This window comes from Anguilla rostrata, chromosome 3 (assembly GCF_018555375.3).
Source record: "Anguilla rostrata isolate EN2019 chromosome 3, ASM1855537v3, whole genome shotgun sequence".
Classification (NCBI taxonomy): Eukaryota; Metazoa; Chordata; class Actinopteri; order Anguilliformes; family Anguillidae; genus Anguilla; species Anguilla rostrata.
In genome coordinates, this window is record NC_057935.1 from 2,981,652 (window position 1) to 3,003,611 (window position 21,960).

General features: G+C 49.4%; 1 protein-coding gene across 1 annotated transcript in view; it reads right to left on the minus strand.

Annotated features, from left to right (window-relative positions):
* The window catches only part of LOC135249831 (A disintegrin and metalloproteinase with thrombospondin motifs 2-like), a 128,782-nt gene that overhangs the window by 67,902 nt on the left and 38,920 nt on the right, over nt 1-21,960 (minus strand). Inside the window, exon 3 of the mRNA XM_064325432.1 lies at nt 2,836-3,007. Coding sequence (XP_064181502.1) covers nt 2,836-3,007 — 172 coding nt within the window. The remainder of the gene's footprint in view (nt 1-2,835; nt 3,008-21,960) is intronic.

Here is a 21,960-nt window from a genome sequence, read left to right on the forward strand (position 1 = left end):
AAACACACATAATAGGATAAAAGACATTAAATTACAGTGAAGCATTGAGCTGGGGAAGCGCAGACAGTTATAAATACACAGTCGCAGGAGCGCGCGGTCATTATCGGGAGAGCCTTTCCTCAATGCGTAGTTAAGAGGACGTTTATACAACTGGCAATTATGTACAGCAGGCGGGCAATATTTTACCTGAAACTGAAAACTCCTCATATCACCAGTTTAGTACATTATAGGAGCGTAAGTTATGAAATAAAAGCGATAACTGTGCCGTACTAGAATTCAGTTCATAATGTGTATGCAATTGCCTAGAGCAGATATTTAGAATACTGTAAATATATAATGAAAGGGTTGCGATGGACGTCAGCAGGTTGAAATTAGATGCATTCTCAGCATGCGAGGCACTCTCACGTCTATCTGTGACACAAGCGAACTGTCAAACAGTGACCCCCCCCCCCCACCCCCCCCGGGCGCCAACATTCTCGGGAAATGCCTGAGATAGGCCCGAGCGGTCACGGAGAGGTTCTGGACAAAAACGCTAATCTGGTATTAACGTCCGCGGTGCCTGCTCCTGCAAGAGTTCAGTTTCGAGACAAATCGTGTTTGTCTGTGTGTGAGCCGCTTCACCTGACCTTGACTCCACGACCTTGACCCCACATCCCCCTGGAGTGGAAAAGCATGTCTAGTGTGCAGACCACACCAGCTCTGTCCCCCCCCCTCACACCAAGCTCACTCCTTAACACAACCTGCATTTCTTCCCATTGGGGAGTTTTCCTCACAACCGGTTCACTGTTTTTCTTCCCACTAGGGAGCTTTTCTTTTTTTTTACCTCACTTGCTTGCTTTTTGGGGGTTCAGCTCGGTTTGCCCCCCACCGCCCCCAACCCCAATTTTTCTTCTGTCTTTGTAAAACATCTATGTAATGTTTCTCTGTAAAAAAAAAAAAAAAAAAAAAAAAACGCTATATGGTTAAAGTTGATTTGATTTGGTGATGCTGACCTTTCGACCTTCGCCCAGGAAATTTTACAGGATTCTCTCCTCAGATCCCTCGGGCCGGCCAATCGCAGGGAGGCTCCGCCCTGCCAGTGTCTACGAGCCTGTGCCCATCGCACCAGAGCACACTCAGAGATCACAGGAACAGCCCAGAGGAACCAGAACGACAAGACAAACCTTTCAGTTCATCCCCACACGGGATTTCTGGACACCTGCATCCTACTACATACCCTCAAAACAATGCTAAAGCCACTGCCATTCGCTAACTTTCAGGCTAAAAGTTACACATATCAATTAATTATATTTAATTACGTTGACTAAATATTGAAGCGCGATTGTATTATATTTTAATGAATGCTTCTCTAAAACACCCTGCGTCAGGTGACAGATAATGTGCCGATGAAATTAACTTTTCCACCTGAAAGTGAGCAAAGAGGTGAGCTCTTTGAATTAGTCTCAGAAAATGTGTTTATATTTATAACCATATATATGTATTTATGTGGAGGTGTGTGCGTGTGTGTGTGTGTGCGTGTGCGTTGGAGCACAAAACGTTCCTTAGAAATTACTGAAAAAATTAGGGAGAGCCCAAGAATGAGTCAGACAGACAGATAGACAGACAGACTTGCAGGACATCCGTTTTCCCATGAAAAACCAACAAAACACAGCTGATAATGCTAAAAGCAAACTATGACATTCATTTTCTCATGGAAAAACTGACAAAACACAGGCAACACCCAAAACACAGGCAACACCGCTGACAGCAAACTAGCAAAAAAAAATCAAGAAACAATCCGTGAGAATCAAACTCATCGTAGACTCATTGGCAGAGAAGGAAAAAAACGATAAGACGTGGTGTCATGATATAAACATTTCACAGCATCACTCACATGAGCGGCGCTTAAACAGGAAACGCCTCATCAGTGAGACCGATGAACCCTGAATCAGACTGACGCCACACCGACTCCTCGCACGCTCGTTTCCGTCCTCACCGACGCCTCGCACGCTCGTTTCCGTCCGCACCGACTCCTCGCACGCTCGTTTCCGTCGCACGACCGCCGCTCACACCTCGCACGCTCGTTTCCGTCCGCACCGACTCCTCGCACGCTCACGCCTCGCACGCTCGTTTCCGTCCGCACCGACTCCTCGCACGCTCACGCCTCGCACGCTCGTTTCCGTCCGTTTGCTCTCTTTACTTCACACTCATGCGAAAAAAATATAAAATACACAAAACACCGGACAGACGAAGACCCCGCTCGCAATTAGTCAGCGTCTCGTTATGGCTGTGCTGTGCCACGGCGCGAGGGGGCGAAGACGCCTTCCAGGAGAGATGAGGGTTGGTGTGCGGACGACGGCCGGGTTCGAGACCGTACAGACAGGTGACTGACCTCGGGTTGGAGACGTACAGACAGGTAACTGACCTCGGGTTTGAGACCACACGGACAGGTAACTGACACTGATCTCGGGTTCAAGCTGTATGGACAGGTGACTGACCTCAGGTTCGAGACAGTACAGACAGGTGACTGACACTGACCTCGGGTTCGAGACAGCACAGACAGGTAACTGACCTCGGGTTCGAGACCGCACAGACAGGTGACTGACCTCGGGTTCGAGACCGTACAGACAGGTAACTGACCTCGGGTTCGAGACAGTACAGACAGGTGACTGACACTGACCTCGGGTTCGAGACCGTACAGACAGGTGACTGACACTGGCCTTGTGTTCGAGACAGCACAGACAGGTAACTGACCTCGGGTTCGAGACCGCACAGACGGGTGACTGACCTCGGGTTCGAGACCGCACAGACAGGTAACTGACCTCGGGTTCGAGACCGCACAGACGGGTGACTGACCTCCTCTGGAGTGGAAGTCCTCCGACAGGTTGGCGGGCGGCTTCTTGACGGCCGAGGAGCGGTACACGATGTGCTGCCGCCCGGCTCCGCCCTCCTCCTCCCCCGTCACGTGACCTCCGCGCTCCAGGGGCTCGATGAAGAACTCCTCCTGCTCCGTGCGGATCATCCCAGCCTGGGGGGCGGGGGGGGCGGGGGGGGGGACAGGAGATCAGGATTAGCATTCACAGCCCAAAAGACCCGCAGTGGGGTCGTGACCTTGTCTCGCTCTTTGAGGGGCTGTTCCTGTCAGGAGGAAGCCGACTAAAACTCAAGGCCTCACCGGCCCGCCTTCATAGACCTGAGATATCGTGACATTTAAGGTCGGAGGAGACCTCCGCGCAGGCGAATCCCACTTACACACAAAAAAAACAAAAAAAGAACTCATGAAAAACAAACGTAGCTCACGTAAACGTTCTCATGCAGTGATTCTGTCCGTCCCCCTATTTAGGAGATAAGTGAAGCGTTTTGAGCGCTTTTTTCCCCCTGGTCTGAAATGGCCCGATCAGATTCGCCAGCCGCACTGTCATCAGTGCCAGGCTGAGCAGCAGGGGTCACTGGAGAGCGACTCTCTCTCTCTCTCTCTCTCTCTCTCTCCCTCTCCCCCTCTCCCTCTCCCTCTCTCTCTCCCTCCTCCTCTCCTCCTCCCTCCCCTCCCCCTCTCCCCCTCTTCCTCCCCCTCTTCCTCTCCCTCTCTCTCCTCCCTCCCTCTCTCCCTCTCTCTCCCTCTCTCTGGCGCGGGCGCAGTCTGGATTCGGGGCCAGGCCGCGGCCCGTCCCCACGCTGGAGTGGAGCCGTAGCAGGTTGAGCCGTCCCACCGCCTGGGAGACAGACACACTTCTAAAACGACCGAAACAAAAACCTAAAAGCATTCTTCTGCGAGTCACGTGACCCCGGAGACATTCTGCGGATACTCGGGAGGGCTGAAATTAGAGGCAGGAGCAGGCTGCTGCGGGGAGACAGACACAAAGCAGGAGCGACGGAGAGCTCTCCACGCCACCAGCCTGGACGTTTGGGCCTCCTGTTTATAAGAGCGACTGTGGCTCAGGGTGGGAATGTTTAAGTTCGTGCCTATGCGTGCTGGAATGAGGGAGCGTTGTGGTCTGTTGTGTGTGTGTGTGTGTGTGTGTGTGTGTGAGCGTGTGTGTGTGTGTGTGTATATGAGTGCACGTGTGTGTGTGTGTGTGTGTATGTGTGCATGTGTGTGTGTGTGAGTATGAGTGTGTATGAGTGTGTGTGTGTGAGTGTGCGTGAGTGTGTGAGTGTGTATGAGTGTGTGTGTGTGCGTGAGTGTGTGAGTGTGTATGAGTGTGTGTGAGTGTGTATGTGCGTGTATATATGTGTGTGTGTGTGTGTATGTGTGTGTGTGTGAGCGTGTGTGTATGTGCGTGTATATATGTGTGTGTGTGTGTATGTGTGCGTGTATGAGTGTGTGTGTGTATGAGTGTGTGTGCGTGTACGAGTGTGTGTGTGTATGAGTGTGTGTGCGTGTATGAGTGTGTGTGTGTATGAGTGTGTGTGCGTGTATGAGTGTGTGTGTGTGTTTTCTTCCTTGACTGCAAAATCTGACAGATCTGCAGAGACAGAGCCCTGGGGCCACAGAGGACAGGCACTTACTCCTCTGTCCTCTCTGTCCCATCTCTCCCATCTCTCCCTCCCTCTCTCTCTCCCTCCCTTTTTCACAACCTGCATTTATCCACTTTTCTCATTCTCTCCTTTTTTTCCCCCTCATCATCTGTTCCCTGATCGGAGCTAGCGTATGTAGCGTACGTAGCGTGCCGCTAGCCGGGCCAGAGGAGCGCACGCAGCCCGAGCTCAGCCCGTCCAGTAGCGCCGCAGCTAGCAGTACAGCGGCGAACAGAAGTGCATCGGGACAGTTAATGAAATGAAATCATAATCGCGCCGTTAGCAGACGCGCACACACACACACACACACACACGCACACACACACACACACACACACAGTGGCAGAAAGCCCCCCCCCCCCCCCCCCCGACCCGCCGTTTAGTTAGCGTTTATACGGGACGGCTCAGTCCTGCCCTTAAAGCCCAGTTCAATTCCGGGGAATTCCGGCATAAAATTCGAGCGGAACGGAGAGAGGAACGCTGCAGCTCTGAAGGGTTTTCCGAAGAACGTATCGCGGCTTGGAGGCTGACGCCAGGACGGACTGTTTGGCGAGGGGTGGGGGGGGTGGGGGAAGTGGGGGTGTTGATGGCACTTGGGGGGGAGGTGCAGGGGCCTGGGGCAGGGGGGGGGGGGGGGTGCCTGGGGGGGTGAGTGAGGTCCTTGGGTCTCCTCGGTCGAGTGTTCACATCACCGGGGTGCACAGAGCCGTGAAAATCAGACCCACTGTTCACCCGGGGGTGCACAACACACACACACACACACACACACACACACACACACACACACAACAAACCAGGTGTACACTCTCACACACACACACACAAACACACACACACAAACCAGTGTACACTCACACACACACACACACACACACACACACACAAACACACCAGGTGTACACACACACACACACACACACACAACACACCAGTGTACACTCACATACACACACACCAGTGTACACTTCACTCTGATTCAGTCTGACAGACATTTTCACACCTTTATGGAAAGGGCCCTGCCCTGCGGTCCGTTACACAGCACAACGATCGGCGTGACTCTAACTCCCCGCCGCGCAGGTTTAACTCTGGAGGAGCGCGCGGGAGCCCCAGAGCGTTAGAGCCGAATCAAGGCTGAATGTTTAACGGTATGGCGAAAAGATCGTCTTCGCCGAAAACGCTTCAGCCGAATCCCGCCAAGCTCGTCCTCGCACGCGCTCGATCGCAGCACCACCGGTCTCCCGCCATCCTTTCCCAGCATGCTCTCTGTCTGTTCGGCTTGCCCGGCTCCCGACCCCCCCCCCCCACCAACCCCCTCATTTCCGTCTGTGAGCGTTTCCCAAGGGACGATCCATTACAGGACACAGATAGGGGGTGGGGGGGGCGGGGGTGGGGCCAGGGCAGCGTCTCCCAGGCGACGGGGGAAAAAAACGGATCAGTGAGAATGTCAAGATTAGAGAATCCGCTAACACACGCTGTCAGCCAATTCCCCAATGCCCCCCCCGCCCCCCCCGAACCACCACCATCCCCCAAACTCAAACCAGCGTCGAAAAACTGGCCCATCGCTCTCTCTAATTCCACCTGTCTGTTTAGACAGTCTCGTAATTACCGCCATCCTGACGGACGTGGAACGGGAACCCGTCTCCGGAGGCTCAAAGGTGCGGGATTCTGGGAAAAGGGGGGGGAAACATTTGTGTACTCTCCGCCGACTTGGGGGAGGGGGGGTCGAGCGAGCGAGGGAGGTGGAGGGGGAGAGGTGAAGGACAGGAGCCTCTGACAAAAAAAAAAAAACGAAGGTTTACAATCGAAAGAGAGGTATCCGATCTCAGGTTCTGCGTGTAATGGATTCGATCTCTTGGAGCTGGAAAAAGGAAAATCCCACTTCCAGGGGGGGGGGGGAGGGGGAGGGGGGAGGGTGGGGCGGGGCTATTGCTAGGTAACGCTGTGCCGTCGCATTGAAGGGGGGGGGGGGGGATCCGCAGAACCGCATTAATGCAACAGTGCATCGCCCTGTTGCCCCCCCCCCATGTGGCAAGGCCCGCTCCAGCCAACCTGTCAATAAACACGTCTCTGTTCTCTAACCAACACCCCGGGGGGGGGGGGGCTGTTTTTCTCTCTGTCGCTTTCCCCCTCCCCTCCTTTCATTTCTCTCTCTCTCTCCTCCATGTTCTTCCCAGGTGACACTTCGATTTCTCTCCGTATGGCCACCGCCTCAACCGTCGAACGGCTTCAGCTGACAGAGCGACAGGACCGCACGTACGGTCGAGCGCGATTCAAAAGCGGTCACTATAGCGCAGTTATGCTCCATCACAACCATCCAACAAACTGTCACAGGGAACGATGAAAAATGCTATTGATAGCAGTCACTTAAACGAACCAACCACATTTTGTAAAGAAAGAAAAACATACAAGATGTGACCATACTGTCTGTACACGTTATGGTTTATATAATATAGCTTCTCTCCGTCCTTATCAGGGAAACACGTGGTATTGTACAAATGCAGTTATTAGTACATGTACTGCACAAAAATAAAAAATAAAAAAATCTGAATTTCAACAGCTGGGGACCAATGGCTGATGAAAAAATGGCAAGGATATTTAATACACCCACAAAGCATCTGTAACGAGCCAATTAAAACCCTAATCAGGAATTATTTTATTATCTTCCACAGACCCGCCACTGTGCACCAGCACACCGGCCCTTATTAACGATGCGAAAACAACCGACGGTTTCTATGGCACCAGCAGCTCAGGAAGGCGAGGTAGAGCATGAAGATGTCAATTTTATTTAATAAAATACGCCAAAATATTATTTCTAGCACCCCAGGGACTCATCGAGTGGCAGGTTTCCATGCAGCCCGGAAGAAGACAAGACCGACGGCTGGATGATTTTTGGGACAGATATATTTTGAAGACTATAATGGAAAATAATTGTCGCGAAACTACTGTCATGGATATCAACTGGTGGGAGCCAGATGTCTTTTAGAAAGAGCACACACTGAAATATGGAATTGGGAAAGTTCATAAAAAACTGCGGTAATATTTGGAACAGCTGAACACCAGAACAATCCTCTTTTAGAGAACCTGCAGTCGCAATATATTTTCCTACTTCTGTCTCACTATTTGAATTATTTATTTTATGAAGAAAAAAAAAATGAACTTGCAGGAAACGGCGTTCCTCTGCGGAAAATGCAGCCGTGACTTCCTGGTTTGGACGTACACGCGTGACCACCTGTTCCATAAACACGCGTGACCACCTTTCCGCTGCCTCACTTGAGTAGTTCTGCCCTGGCATCACCCACCAGCCCCGTCTGTGCTCCATTTTAGGGCTTTTTTTCCCACCTTCCCTCCCAGTCTGGAACGCCCAATCACGTTCATCGTCTTCACAGCTGCAGCCCGTCGGGGAAATTAGGGAGAGCGCAGACTAAGCACGCGCGCTCTCCTCCAAAACGCGGGACGCGAAGCCGCGGAATCTTTCCACACTGCGGCCCCGTTAACCCAAAACATGCACAGGCAGGAGTCAGAGGAAGACCACGCAAGTGCAGCTTGAGCTAGCAGACTGCGAGTGTCCTCCTGACCAGCAGGGGTCGCTGGATAGCACGGAGAGTCTGTCATTCTGGGTGATGGAATCCATCTACTAATCCATCTACTAATCCTGGGCTACTGAAAGAGTTAACCCGTCCGCACATCGGAACAGAACCATAAACAGATATTAGAACCTGGGGCCCATCTCACACGAGTTAAGTCTCACACACACATGCATAGGCACACACACACACACACACACACATGCGTAGACACACACACACACACACACACACACACACACATGCATACACACACACATGCATGCATACACAGACACACGTGCACACACGCAGGCACACACACACGCGCACATTACACAAACACAGAAAAACACACTCTCACATCCAAACACAGTAAAAAGGGGCTTCAGACGAACGGCGTGTGGACTGATCCTGCCGGCGCAGTGTCTCTCAGGCCCCCGGACGGGGTCGTAAAGTAATTGGCGGCTGACAGGTTTATTCCGGGTCCTTCCCCAGGGCTTGAATTTACGCGTACACACAGCACAGCGCCTAACGCTCCCATCTGCTTCCCTCAGTAAACTCCGCCATCTCAGCGAGAGCGCAGAGTTCATCGCAGGTCACGCTAACACACGCTAAGACAAGCTAACACAAGCTAACACACGCTAACACATGCTAGCACACGCTAACACACGCTAACACAAGCTAGAACCAGAACACAAAGTCAAAGAACCATAAAGAACAGAAAGAACCAAAAAGAACAGAAATAACTATAAAGAACAGAAAGAACCAAAAAGAACAGAAAGAACCAAAAAGAACAGAAAGTACGTCAATGTGCAAAGTCTGGTTATTTCTGGATGTCTATGCATGCTTATATCGGTGTCTATAGCCATTATATGAAATTCTTCCAAGTAAACAGGACTGATAGCAGTGGCCATGGTTCTGACTGCTGCAACAGAAGGGTGACAGCAGGAACCGGGTTGCCAGCCAAAACAAATCCTCCCCCCACCACCCACCTCCTACGCTACCCCACTAAAATCCCCCTTTCAGTGCCTACCTGATCATTATCCCCTGGCTCCGGACAGTAAGCTGGTAATTTTGGTATTTATACAGCCGAGTAGAAACTTCAGTTAGCAGGAAAACCGAGAACTGACAGCAAAAGCCAAAATAACTTTAAGTGGATAGCATAGATACAATTCAAAAATAAACTTATCTTTTCAACAGGTAGCATTTGACAGGGTCTGACAATATATACACACACACACACACACACACGTGTGCACACATGCATACACGACAGCACAAGGTCAAACTACAGTATATTTACACGTGCATGTTCAGACTTCAGGACTGTTCCTCATTGGCTAACAGTTCCTGAATGTAAGTATGTGCATGTTTGTACACACTCACACACACGCACACACACACACACACTCACACACACACACACACACACTCAACCTCTGAGGACTCAACAGTTCATTTTTTTCCCTGCAGGGAGACATGAGGCTCTGGTCTTAATTTCAAACAATCTTCTACTATGCTGAAACCTACACAACAAGGGACGCTCAATACAAATATAACAAACAATGCATTTGAAAATATTTTCATATGTTTTTGTCATCCAAGACACTTGTACTATGTCAAAAAATGTAAATACTTCAACGTTTTTTTTTTTCTCCTTCTTTCTGCTAGTCTCAGGAGGTTAAATGAATCAAATCCCTGGTTTGGATTAAAAACTTTGTTTTTTCAAAACATAAACAATTTGACATTGTTTAGCAGATACATCCCTCCCCCAAATCCCCCACCCCCCCACCCCCTCCCCCCCCCCCCCCCCCCCCCCCCACCAAAGACGGATCGGCCAGTTTACTGAAGGCTATATAAAATATACAGCGCACCTCCTCAGAGAAAAGAGGTTTGTTATTTCTCCCGAGAACCGAATCGAATGAGGTGTCAACAGCCCAGCGCTCGTAACGCATTATAACCCATGTCGAGAAGTGTAATAACGCATTATAACCCATGTCGAGAAGTGTAATAACGCGATTATAACCCATGTCGAGAAGTGTAATAATGCAATTATAACCCATGTCGAGAAGTGTAATAACGCATTATAACCCATGTCGAGAAGTGTAATAACGCATTATAACCCATGTCGAGAAGTGTAATAACGCATTATAACCCATGTCGAGAAGTGTAATAACGCATTATAACCCATGTCGAGAAGTGTAATAACGCATTATAACCCATGTCGAGAAGTGTAATAACGTGATTATAACCCATGTCGAGAAGTGTAATAACGCGATTATAAGCTAACGTGACTGATCTTTGATTGTGTTAAGCACATATGCAAGGCACAGACAGGTGTACTACGAGCTGATCATAAATGTGCTGTACGTTGTCTTTGAGCAAAATGAAACTTTTAAAATGTAATTCACCACAAAGCTTTTAAAAACTGCTTTTCATAATCCGTCCTGAACGCAAAACCATTTAAAAAAAATATAACTTGGAAGTTAAGAGTTAAGTTCAACAACTTTGAGGAGTTAGGCCAAGACTACGGTCTGTACTAATATCCCCAGCCCTGAATGCGGAGAAGAAAGTAAATGTTTTTACTTATGGGCGTGTACGCACGTACACACAAAGCACTCGGGGGCGTGTACGCACGTACACACAAAGCACTCAGGGGGGCGAGTACGCACGTACACACAAAGCACTCGGGGGCGTGTACGCACGTACACACAAAGCACTCGGGGGCGTGTACGCACGTACACACAAAGCACTCGGGGGCGTGTACGCACGTACACACAAAGCACTCGGGGCGTGTACGCACGTACACACAAAGCACTCGGGGGTGTGTACGTACGTACACACAAAGCACTCGGGGGCGTGTACGCACGTACACACAAAGAACTCGGGGGCGTGTACGCACGTACACACAAAGAAGCTTTATTAAAATGGCAGCATCGCGGGGCAAATCCGCCGTCCTCCTCGTGCTCTGCTCATCCATCTGTCTTCATATACTGACGGAGCGAAGACAGCGATCGCTCGCCGCACACATCGGACCTGAGAGCAGAACCCTGCGCCCGCCACATCTGGAAAAATCGCACACATCCGCGCTGGCTCCCGACCACCGCCGGCCAGATGTTCTCCGCTAGTGGGCTGGAGAATGGGGGTTGGGGGGCGCGGTGGGGGATGGGGGTGGGGGTGGTGGGGGGATGTGTGCGATGGGGGTTGGGGGTGCAGTGTGGCACAGCGTGACAAGTGCAAGGGAAATATTTTGGGAGGATACCTTCCCCCGTCTTTCCCGCTGAGCCGTTGATTTAGGAGTCGAATGACACCCCCTTGCCCCCCCCCCTCGCCCTTGTGCTTTTACAGCAGGCCGTCTTGGCATGCCCCCCACCCCTCGCCCCCCACCCACCCACCCTTCTGTTATTCCACGATTTGCCACCCCACATCTGAGGAAGGTTTTTGACTGAACTCGGCGCAGCAGGGCTTCCTGCCGCCACGGTTATGCGGTACGTAGCGTCTGGTGAAACCGCACTTTGGCTGAATCACACTCTGACCCTTCGGACGACCGTGGGAAGATCAGCAGCACTCAAAAAAAATAAAATAATAAATTCCAGGAACACAAAACGAACACTAATGTTGTAAATGTAACTTTTAAAAAGAACTTGGACTGATGATGCTTCGATAAAAGAATCTACCATGACTGCACATCTCAAAGATCATAGTTGCCCAAAGTACTTTAATGACAGTAAATTTATATTGGAAGGTGACATCCAATGTTGTGCTTCTAGCCAACGTCTGTCCGCAATAATGAAACCCAGCCAACGCTAACAACAACGGGCAATAACGCAACTTGGCTAGCAACAGCATGAATGAAGCTAGCACAACAGAATGTCCGAAGCAAGCACAAGAAATATACCTGGCAATAGAGCATCATTCCTTTCAGCCAAGAAAAACATGTCCTTTGCTGCTTTCATTTATTATTCAATTTTGCTACACAAATTTTTGATTTCCGCCCTGTAATAAGAACGGTACTGAGTGAGGTGAAGGCTTCAAAGCTTGTCCCTCCCTCCGCGGCCAAAAACATCTTCAGGTTTTTTTATAACATGATGATGCTCTCTGTGACCAGTGACATGAGAAAGACACCGTCTGCCATTCCACTTTTAAGAGCTTCTATGGGAACATCCATTATGACTCTTGATGATGCTCTGGGTGACCAGTCGCATGAGAAAGATCCCAGTGCCTGCAGCTTCAGAATGGCTTCTATAAAAAATGCCCATATTAGCTCAGCACTGGGAAACTGACCTTCTGACCAAGACAGCTGGTTCTGCCTGGGCTCTCCATAGCGTTGCCAGATTTAGAATTTATCAAAATGGAACATGCACAGCTGGAAGCTTAACCACGAACAGGGTGGGGGGCTGTCGAGACCAATGGACATCGCTATCGGAAGCTTTCACGAACACGTATTCATTAGCCTAAAAACCGACAGTAAATTGCTTCAATCGATTACTCAGAGGAGACACTGTATTGTCCAGGCGGACCTGTACAAATAATCTTAAAAAAAATGGTTGCATTCTGGCTGCAATCTGGCAACCCCCGAGCTCTCCATGTTTGTGACTGAGAAACGAACGCCGATCCTGCAGGAAGTGGACCGAGCCACGGCGATCACGGCCGGCTCTTTCCCACGGCTTCGCCGCCGCGGGAGTGGAAGCTATACGGTGCATGAGTGTTAATTACAGCGCCCTGCGCCTCTCTCCCGGCTCGAGGGTGCCGTGGGGGCACGGGCTCCGTTAGCGAGCGCTAATTGGTGACAGCGCTTGGGGTCTGGGGGGGGTGGGGCAGGCGCAGATCTGCTGATTGCCAGATCTTGAAAAATCTGGAGGGCATTTGCTGTTTCTTGTCTGTGTGTGTGTGTGTGTGTGTCTAAGTGATAGTCATCTCCCCGGTCATAAATAACGGCAGGAAGGCTTTCTAGTCCAGCGATGGCAACTGCGATTGTGACATCATAAAGAACTTGGTTCGGTAGCCGTGGAGCTCGTTGGATGACCTCACAATCATTAACATTCAGGATGATCACCTGCCCTCAATGTGCTGGCTGTCAGCCGATGTCCAGAGATTCCAGAATCCTGTGGTTTCATGAGCCCTCTCTGCACCTGGGCTGTGTGTGTGTGTGCGTGTGTGTGTCCGTGTGTGTCCGTGTGTGTGTGTGTGTGTGCGTGTGTGTGTCCGTGTGTGTGCGTGTGTGTGCGCATGTGTGTTGTGTAGTTTGGGGGTACTGTCTTGTCACTTGGCCAATTTTCCCCATGTACACAACCAGAAGCCAATGGGCTAGGAGCACACCTTTTTTAGGGGGGCATTTGTGACAAGAAATTGGGAGGGGGAAGAGTAAAGGTGTATAATGATGTTGTAACGAGGTTTCCTCTGGCAGCTGCATGGGCCTGAGGAAGAGGAAGAAGCTCGGTATGCTTCAGTGGGGGGTCAGCACCACCGAATCGGACACCAGAGGCTTCCCCTCTCCTTTGGCCTCTGCCCCGCCTCCGGCACGAGAAGCAGAGGCTCTGTCGACCGATGGAAAGTTTTCCTGTAAAAAAAAAAGCAGCACTTCCCTGAAGAGCGGCTATCGATCGCGCGTGTCGGGGGAGGGAGCCCGTCCGCGGCCTGACGATGCTAAATGGACTCCTGTTAGCCAATCGGACGGATGTCTGGTCCGGTCCGGTCCGGTCCGGTCCCCGCCACGCCGGTACGGTCTCAGGCCGGCATTAGTCTCAGCCTGGGATCGGAACTGAGCCGCCTATTTATCAACTCCTCCTGTTCGGAGTGGAAAAGCCGTCGATCAATACCCTAAAACTTGACGAATTGCAGCAATTAGTCCCGACCGGCCGCTGTGCCGCTGCACTGGCCGTGTAGGGGCGGGGCAGCAGAAGAGCGTGCTATTTAAACTGCCGCGTAATTAATGGTAAGGCGCTCTAATCCATGTTGGGGAAAATCACTTTTCTACTGCTCAGGAGGCAGGAGTGTGTATCGGTGCACTGCCTCTCCCTGCAGCCGTGCGTGTGTGTGTGTGTGTGTGTGTGCAGTATGTATACTGTTTGTAGCTGTATGTGTGTGCTTGCAGAATGTATGCTGTATGTATCTGTGTGTGTGCAGTATGTATACTGTATGTTTCTGTGTGTGTGTATGTGTGCAGTATGTATACTGCATATATCTGTGTGGACGTGTGTGTGCGTTTGTGAGTGTGTGTGTTTACAAGTGTGAGAGCATGTGTTTGCGAGAGTGAAAGTGTGAGTGTGTGCATGTGTGAGTGTGTGTGTGTGTGTGTGTGTGTGTGAGAGAGATGTAACACAGTTCTGGGTTGTAAGGAAGTGCAGCAGAAGCTTCTCTTATGCACCACCCCCCCACCCACTCTGGGTATACCTGTAACCTAGCAACAGGGAAAAAAACCAGGCCCCCGCCTCGTCCCCACCCCCTTTTCGTTGACTGACAGCTGTAGCCTCAGCTGAGGGTCTCTCCCTCGTCACCCTCTGGGCCAATCAGAGCGTCCCGTTACAAGAAGAGGTAGAGGTGCGAGGTCACCCCCCCCACCCCCCCCTCCATCCCTGGCAAAGGCGCTGAGAGAGATCACAGAATCAGCCCCCACTCCACCCCACCCCCCGCCCATCGACTTCATAAATCACTGCTTTGTTCTGCAAGCCAACGGTGGAAAAAACCAACGGAAAATTCTCTAAAGGTGAGCTTTTCGAACGCAGCTGGTTAATTAACAGGGGAACGCTCGCCACTAATTAGAGCACAGGAGAGCGAATTTATACATACGTGGAATCGGGAGACTGCGGTTATGAATATTATGACACAATTGCAACAAGAACGACAACAATAAAACGATACCACAGCATGTTCCTGCACAGAACAAACCTTACACAGAGCACGAGGAGTCAGCCATTCGCAACATTTACCTTTTACACCTGGGAGAGCGTCGGCTAAGCAGGCACCATCTGACCGCACTAAAACGCAAGCCAACAAGGCAATACGCTTGAACAATGTTACCAATGATGGTGGACCTTCGCATTTGAAACACTGTACAATATAACCTTCAGTAATTTTTTCCCTCAGTGTAGAGGTTTAGACAGGTAGTTCCTCCCAACACTGATCCTAGACCAGGGCTGCCCAGCTCCGTTCCTGGAGATCTATCTTCCAGTCGGTTATCATTTCAACCCTAAGATCAAATTCTTCTAATCTATCATATCTCTAGCTGTTTGAATGAGGTGTGGCTTTGTTAGGGTTGGAGTGAAAACCTGCAGGATGGTAGATCTCCTGTAACAGGGTTGGGCAGCCCTGCTCTTGATCAACTGAGGTGTTTTTTATACATAACATTTAATAATGAAGGTCAGAGTCTTATTGGTTGATCCTAGATCAGCACGACTGAGTGTCAGCGGCTTTGGAGGGAGGACTTTTGGGGACTTTTGAGAACCTCCTTGATCCTCTGGTGTTCTCCAAAGAGAAACATTATGTCAGTTCCATAACGTGCATGTTTTTTTTTCTTTTTTTAACGTGAATTGTACACACTGTGCTGTAGGAATTACACTTGGCACAGAGATACCTGTACACCATGAATTGCTAATCAGCATTCAGGTCCTGTTTTTGCTGCATCTAACCACCAAGGTAAGATGTGGAGTAAAATTAGAGAATGCTCATGCTAGCCGTTACAGGGTAATTTAAGTGGTTTTTAAGTCTTAAAGTCTTGCGCTTGTATAATGTGCGAAAAAGTAGATGCATGGGCCATCCAGGGATATCCTGTGCCAAGTGTTAAGTGTACAGGAAAGTGAGTAGGCTTGATTTTTTTTTTTAAAGAAGAGCCAGCATATTGTGAAACTGACACTTTTCAGTTTGGACCAAAATTATCTGTGTCATACTTGGGCGTAGCGCTAGGTTGGTGGAGTTTGCCATATTTATTCTGAATATTAAATAAAAACCTGTTGCCTCTGTTTAGCATATCTCTTAAAGGAGCTTCTGATCTGCAGATGAGACAGAATCCTCCAGGTTGAAAATCACCTTTTTTATCTCGTTTCTCGTCCTCAGGTTTCACAGGTACCTGTCAAAACAGCGTCAAACCAGCTGAAGAGAAAGGGAAGAAGGGAAGGGATGAAAAGAGAGACCTCGTGTTCCTTTGAATCTTAAGCGGTTTATCTCTTGTTCTCTTTTTTTCATGGCTTTTGAAAGGAGGATCATAGGATGAAAATTAACAGAAGGAATCAGCTGGCTATCAGGCCAAAAAAAAAAGCACACGCATATACACACACATACACACCCCCAGACACACACAGAAACCCACACACACGCACCCATCCATGCACCCACAAGTGCACACATACACACACATACAAACACCCACACAGGCACACACACACACACATAAACGCATGCATGTACACACACATACAAACACACAAACAGGAAAAAGCCAAAGGTTTTTTGAACAAAAAGGCAAACTGAACAAAGAAGGTCTCGTTAAAGGACCTGATTAATGCAGGAAATCCAGCACACTACAGATAAAACCTCGCCGTTATGGACTGACTGGCCGGGGGAACACGCTACAAAATCGGTAGCGGTGCAGGAAAAAAAGCTCTATCAATATCAAACTCTTTCTTATGACTAATGCAAGCGTTCAGCCACAACAACAAAAAAATCAATACCAGACAAAGGGTCATGTCTACACACTATTGCTGAATACTACAATATGGTTTTCAAAAATGAAAACAAACAAGCAAAATCTACGAAAGATGGAAAAGACAAGTGGGTCCCGGACAAGGGGGACGCATTATTCAGAAAAATTAAAACTATTAACACACGAGAAGCGCAACGCCGCTGGTTTAATTATTAAATTATTCACGAAGTTCCACCCCTAAAAAAATGAGAGCGGCCTATTTAAAAATGAAGGCAGCAGTAACGATAACCATTCAATCGATAAAGGATCCAAAATATGGAACTTAGTTACATACGTGTATTTAGAAGTGTTCTGCACAGCCATGGTTCCAGATGAGTTCATTCTCATCCAATTTCGACAAGTTCTGGGCTTCTAATCCAGAGACTTGTTCTATTTTCGACGGGTGAGGTGTCTCCAGGATAACTCCACCATACTCAAAATTCAGCGGTCAAACCCAAAGTCCTTCCTTTCCTTCAGAGGCTAAACATACGAAACGTATATAACCAAGGTTTAATTACAATTTCAGTCTTCAGCAAAAGAAGCCTTGAACTCTGGGTCCTGCAAGCCACAACCTGCAATATACCAGTAAACACAACAGTCTACATGATAGGTTTGCCTTTCAAGGCCAAGACAGGCTCAGCCCTTTGAAGAGCACTGTAGGTTTTCTGGAATGTTTTTGTTTTTTCTTCAGAATTCTAAGTCCGTATTCTAGAACTCCTGGAGGCAGCTACTTTCAGCTACCAGTAGCGATTGTGACATCAGCATTAGAATGTTCATTCCAATAGAATATTTGTGATCCTTCTCCTTAAAAGGGTCAATCTGCTATTCTGTCCACCCAAGCATTACCCCCGAGATACTGCTTACACCGCTGCCATTCAGCAGTGTCCAGAGGCATTTACACAGCTTGCATTTTTACACAGTATCCATTTGTACAGCTGGATGCATACTGAAGCAATTCAGGTCAAGAACCTTGGAATGGGGAGGGTCTCGTGGAGTAAGTAATGACCCCATGCTCACGACCCCCAGCTGCGATGTCGACAGTTCAAATCCGGTCGTGCGACCTTTGTCATATGTCTCTCCCTCTCTCCCCACTCTTCCCGTCTCTCTACACTGTCCTGTCCAATAAAGCAGAAAAAGACCTAAAAATACATTAAGAACCGGGCAATAGCAGTGTCCTACCTGCAAATCGAACCTGCTACCTCAGGGTGACAAGCCTTTACCCATTACTCTACACAGCTGGCCATTGTTTTAAGGGTTAGAAAGAGTTTGCATCAATCGACCAGGAAAGGTAAGACTGACCAGATGGAATGAAGTTTTTACCTGCCCAGGTAGCAGTTCTACACCTGAAAGGGTTTATTGTACTTTCACACCTGAGGCTGGTTTTACCCATCACCTGTGAGACTAGCGGTGCTCCCCAGGTGCTCACACACTAAAAATATGACTTCACGGGATTTGACCTCAAACCCATATTTTCAATAAAGCAAAAAAAAAAAAAAAATCTATAAATAAACAGAAACACACACACACACACTTTTACAACAACGATGCGTGTTTGCGTAGTCTAGCAGCCACCTCTTGTCGCAGCAAATTACAAAAGCGCACACGCGATGGATTAGCCAACGAGCAGAACCGACGCCAAGACATCAGTGTCGCAACCGTTAGCAGTCGCTAAGACGGGAACCCGCAGCGTAAAGTGGGGCCCGAGGGGAGGACTGGGAGTGCAGTGCTTTGAGCAGCTGATGGGTTTGAGCATATTGTGTTTTATGTAGCCCAGGTAAGGTTAGTAAACCATTTTTTTTTAAATAACGTTGTGGAGCCAAGATGTAAACAGGTGTGTTTTCAGAGGGGCGAACTGGGACTCGGCTGACTTTAGTGAGGGGGGGGGGGGGGGAGGGTGCGATGGACTGGCGAACTGTCCAGGGTGTATTCCTGCCTCTCGCCCAGTGTGTGCTGGGATAGACTCCAGCACCTCCCATGACCCTGACCAGGAATAAGAGGGTATAGATGATGGATGAGTGGGGGGGCTCTGGGGGGAGGGGGGGGGAGAGAGTGGAATACAGATGTGGTCAAGAAGAGGCAGAGGGACACTTTAGGGAAGGAACCAGTGGCGGCTTGAACCTAGAAACAGCACAAGAAGCCACCTGGGGCCCCACCACCACCAGGGGGCCCTCAAAAAAATTCTCAAATATATATAATATTTACAATGCCTCACTATTTAAACAGGTCACTCCTGCAGTTTTGCCTATTTACAATGTGCATGCATGTTGTGTTCATTAAAAATGAACACAAGAGGAGGTGGGTTCAAGAGCAGTAGGGGGAGGGGGAAGGTAAGTGGGTTGGGGGGCCCTCAAATCAAATCAAATCCTGCTTAGGGCCCCTCAAAGGCCAGGACTGGCACCTGGAGGGCCGTACCTCTGGAGCTGGCGGCAAAACCGCCAACTGCTGGCGTCAACGCCACCTCCAGACGTACCGCTACGAACACGCTAGCACCACGTTGGCAAAAAAAAAAAAACACCCCAGAGAATGCAAAGAGCGCGAGAGCGTAAACTCCGTCTGGGGAAACTAAGCCAAGTCACGTGACTGGCGTTCCATCTCACCAGCACACGGCAACAGAAGTACCGACATATTTCGCCATTTAAACATTCCACACAGAATTGAGAAGAAGCAATTACATTAACACGTGTAATGCAATACAAACGCGCAGCCAAAAAATGCTCCTTGAGACACAAAACCATTGTGTTCACTGTTTGGACAGCGGTGGAGAGGATTCTTCTTTATTCTAATATTCGAACGGATTAAAAACAAGAACCTTTTTTTTCCCCCACCAGCCAAGTGCGACCGCAAAAAAAAAAACCGCACAACCGAAGCAACGAGCTGCAGACGGGGGGGGGGGGGCAATAAGCTGAGGTCTCACACTCGTATTAACGCCAACAACGTGTTTACGATTTATTTATTATTTTTTTTTAAGCAACGTTTCAACACCCCCACAGAAACGTTCTCCTCTAAAGTTCTCGCGCAGCGAAGGACCGGGTTCACATTAAGTCACATAATTGCGGGTGAACGGCTGAGAAAAGCAGTCAGCGTTCACGAAGCTGACAGAGGCACAAGCTCAGCAAGAAGTTTCCCCAATTATTTTTCGCACAGGAGCAAGGAACACGCTAAACGTGTCATTTAAATAACACGGAGAGCTTTCAGCAGCTGTGGCAGCGTTTCCCCCATACTGGTGCTAAACAGACAAATAAAAATCAGACATCCTTGCTTTGCTTTGAATCAGCAGCTGTGACACCATATCCTTCAATCCAAAAAATAAATTTAAAAAAAGCACCGCTCTGTAGGATTAAGGGAAATATTAAAGCCAGCCGATGTATTCCACAAAGAGGCATATGGTTATGAACGCTGATCAGTGTCCCCGGAATTTTATTAAGCCCTCCAACTGTGTTCTCCGAGCAGCCACACACACAGAGCGGCCGTGATTGGCCGCACTGAGAGCGGCCGTGATTGGCCGCACTGAGAGCGGCAGTGATTGGCCGCGCTGAGAGAAATAAAACAGCATTAACGTATGAGACGGGGTCGGACACGGCGTCCTGCGCTTCCTCACCCCCGACAGGACACCTCCCGCCCCCCCCCCCCAACCCCCCAATGCCTGGCAGGTAAGAGTGCGCATGGGGTGCAGGTCTCTTTTTTTGGGGGAGGGGGCGTGGTTCTGTGCAGTTTGTGAGACTTGGGTCCAGCCAGGAGAGGGTTAATTTCAGCCTAGCAGTTGGGCCAGCTGTCACTCTACTAGGCAAGGGGGAGGTGGGGTGGAGGGGGGGGGGGGGTTTTGGGGACCCTATATGCCTGCGCTAACGCTCCCTCCCGCCAGAGTGATCAAACAGACTTAAAAAATATTTAAATAAATGAGAGCAATTAATTGATGGTTGTTAATTGAGGAGGTGAGAGGGTGAGGGTGAGAGAGAGAGAGAGAGAGAGAGAGAGAGAGAGAGAGAGAGAGAGAGAGAGAGAGAGAGAGAGAGGAGCCTGTCTTTTCCCGCTTCTCACACCACGGAGACGCTTTCAGGAGCGGAGACGACGGAGAATTCAAATGTCCTGATAAATCAGGATTCTGCTCAGACTCCGAGGTCATCCAGCATTCTGAGACCTGCTGGAACCAGAGCTCTGAGGGGGGGGGGGGGGGTAGGGAGGGGCAGGGAGGTGGGGTGGTCCAGCAGCCTCTGCTCTCTTAAGAACAGCCAACAATAAAAAAACAGAGAAACTGACAAGACAAGAAAAAGATAAAGGAGGGAAAGATGGGGAGACAGGGAGGGAGATAAAGAGAGAGAGAGACAGGAACAGAAAAGGAAAGTGATAGAATGAGACAGAGGAAGACAGAGAGAGAGAGAGAGAGAGCACCATAATGCCAGAGCAGCATAGCACTGAGGACAGCACCATAACACCATAGGACTAAGTACAGCAACACAACAACCCAACAGCAGAATCAACCAAATTATACAACAACAACAACAAAAAAACTATTGGGACAACAAACAAAAACACAAAGCAAAATTTAAGAGCTACCTGGCCCTAAAAAGAGACTTGCCCCAGCGGACGAACTAACCTGAGAAACCATAAACAAAAGAAAACACTGACAAAGTGTGGACTGGGTGAGCACGGGCAGGCGTTGGATAAAGCGGACCGCACAGACAGGACCAGCTTCACTCACAAAGGCACCCGCAAGGGCAGCAGACAAAATGCCACTTCCTCATGAAGCGAAAAGCGGAGTATAAGCTCTGCGCTCCCCCCCAAAATAAATAACATCTTCCGCCTGAATCTGAGGGCCTCTCGCAAGAAGACAGGCCGCTCTTCCTCCCGAGGGAGAGGAGGGAGTGTGCGGCAAACGGCAATACAGGATGCCAATGTCAGCGACGACCTGAGGGACAGGAAGTGAACAACCTGAGGGACAGGAAGTGAGCAACCTGAGGGACAGGGAGTGCTGAAAAACTGAAATTTAATTATATATATACGCATGCATATGCATTAGGTATTGTACTGTATTGTACATGTTTTTTCCCCTCCTGTTCCATTCAAATACACTTATGTTTTTTCTTATACTCATGTTCTGGCAACAGACTTGTCATGCCAATAAAACACATCTAGATGAGATGAGAGAGGGAGAGAGAGAGAGAGGCAGACAGACAGAGAGGCAGAGACAGACAGAGAGAGAGAGAGAGAGAGATGAGGCTG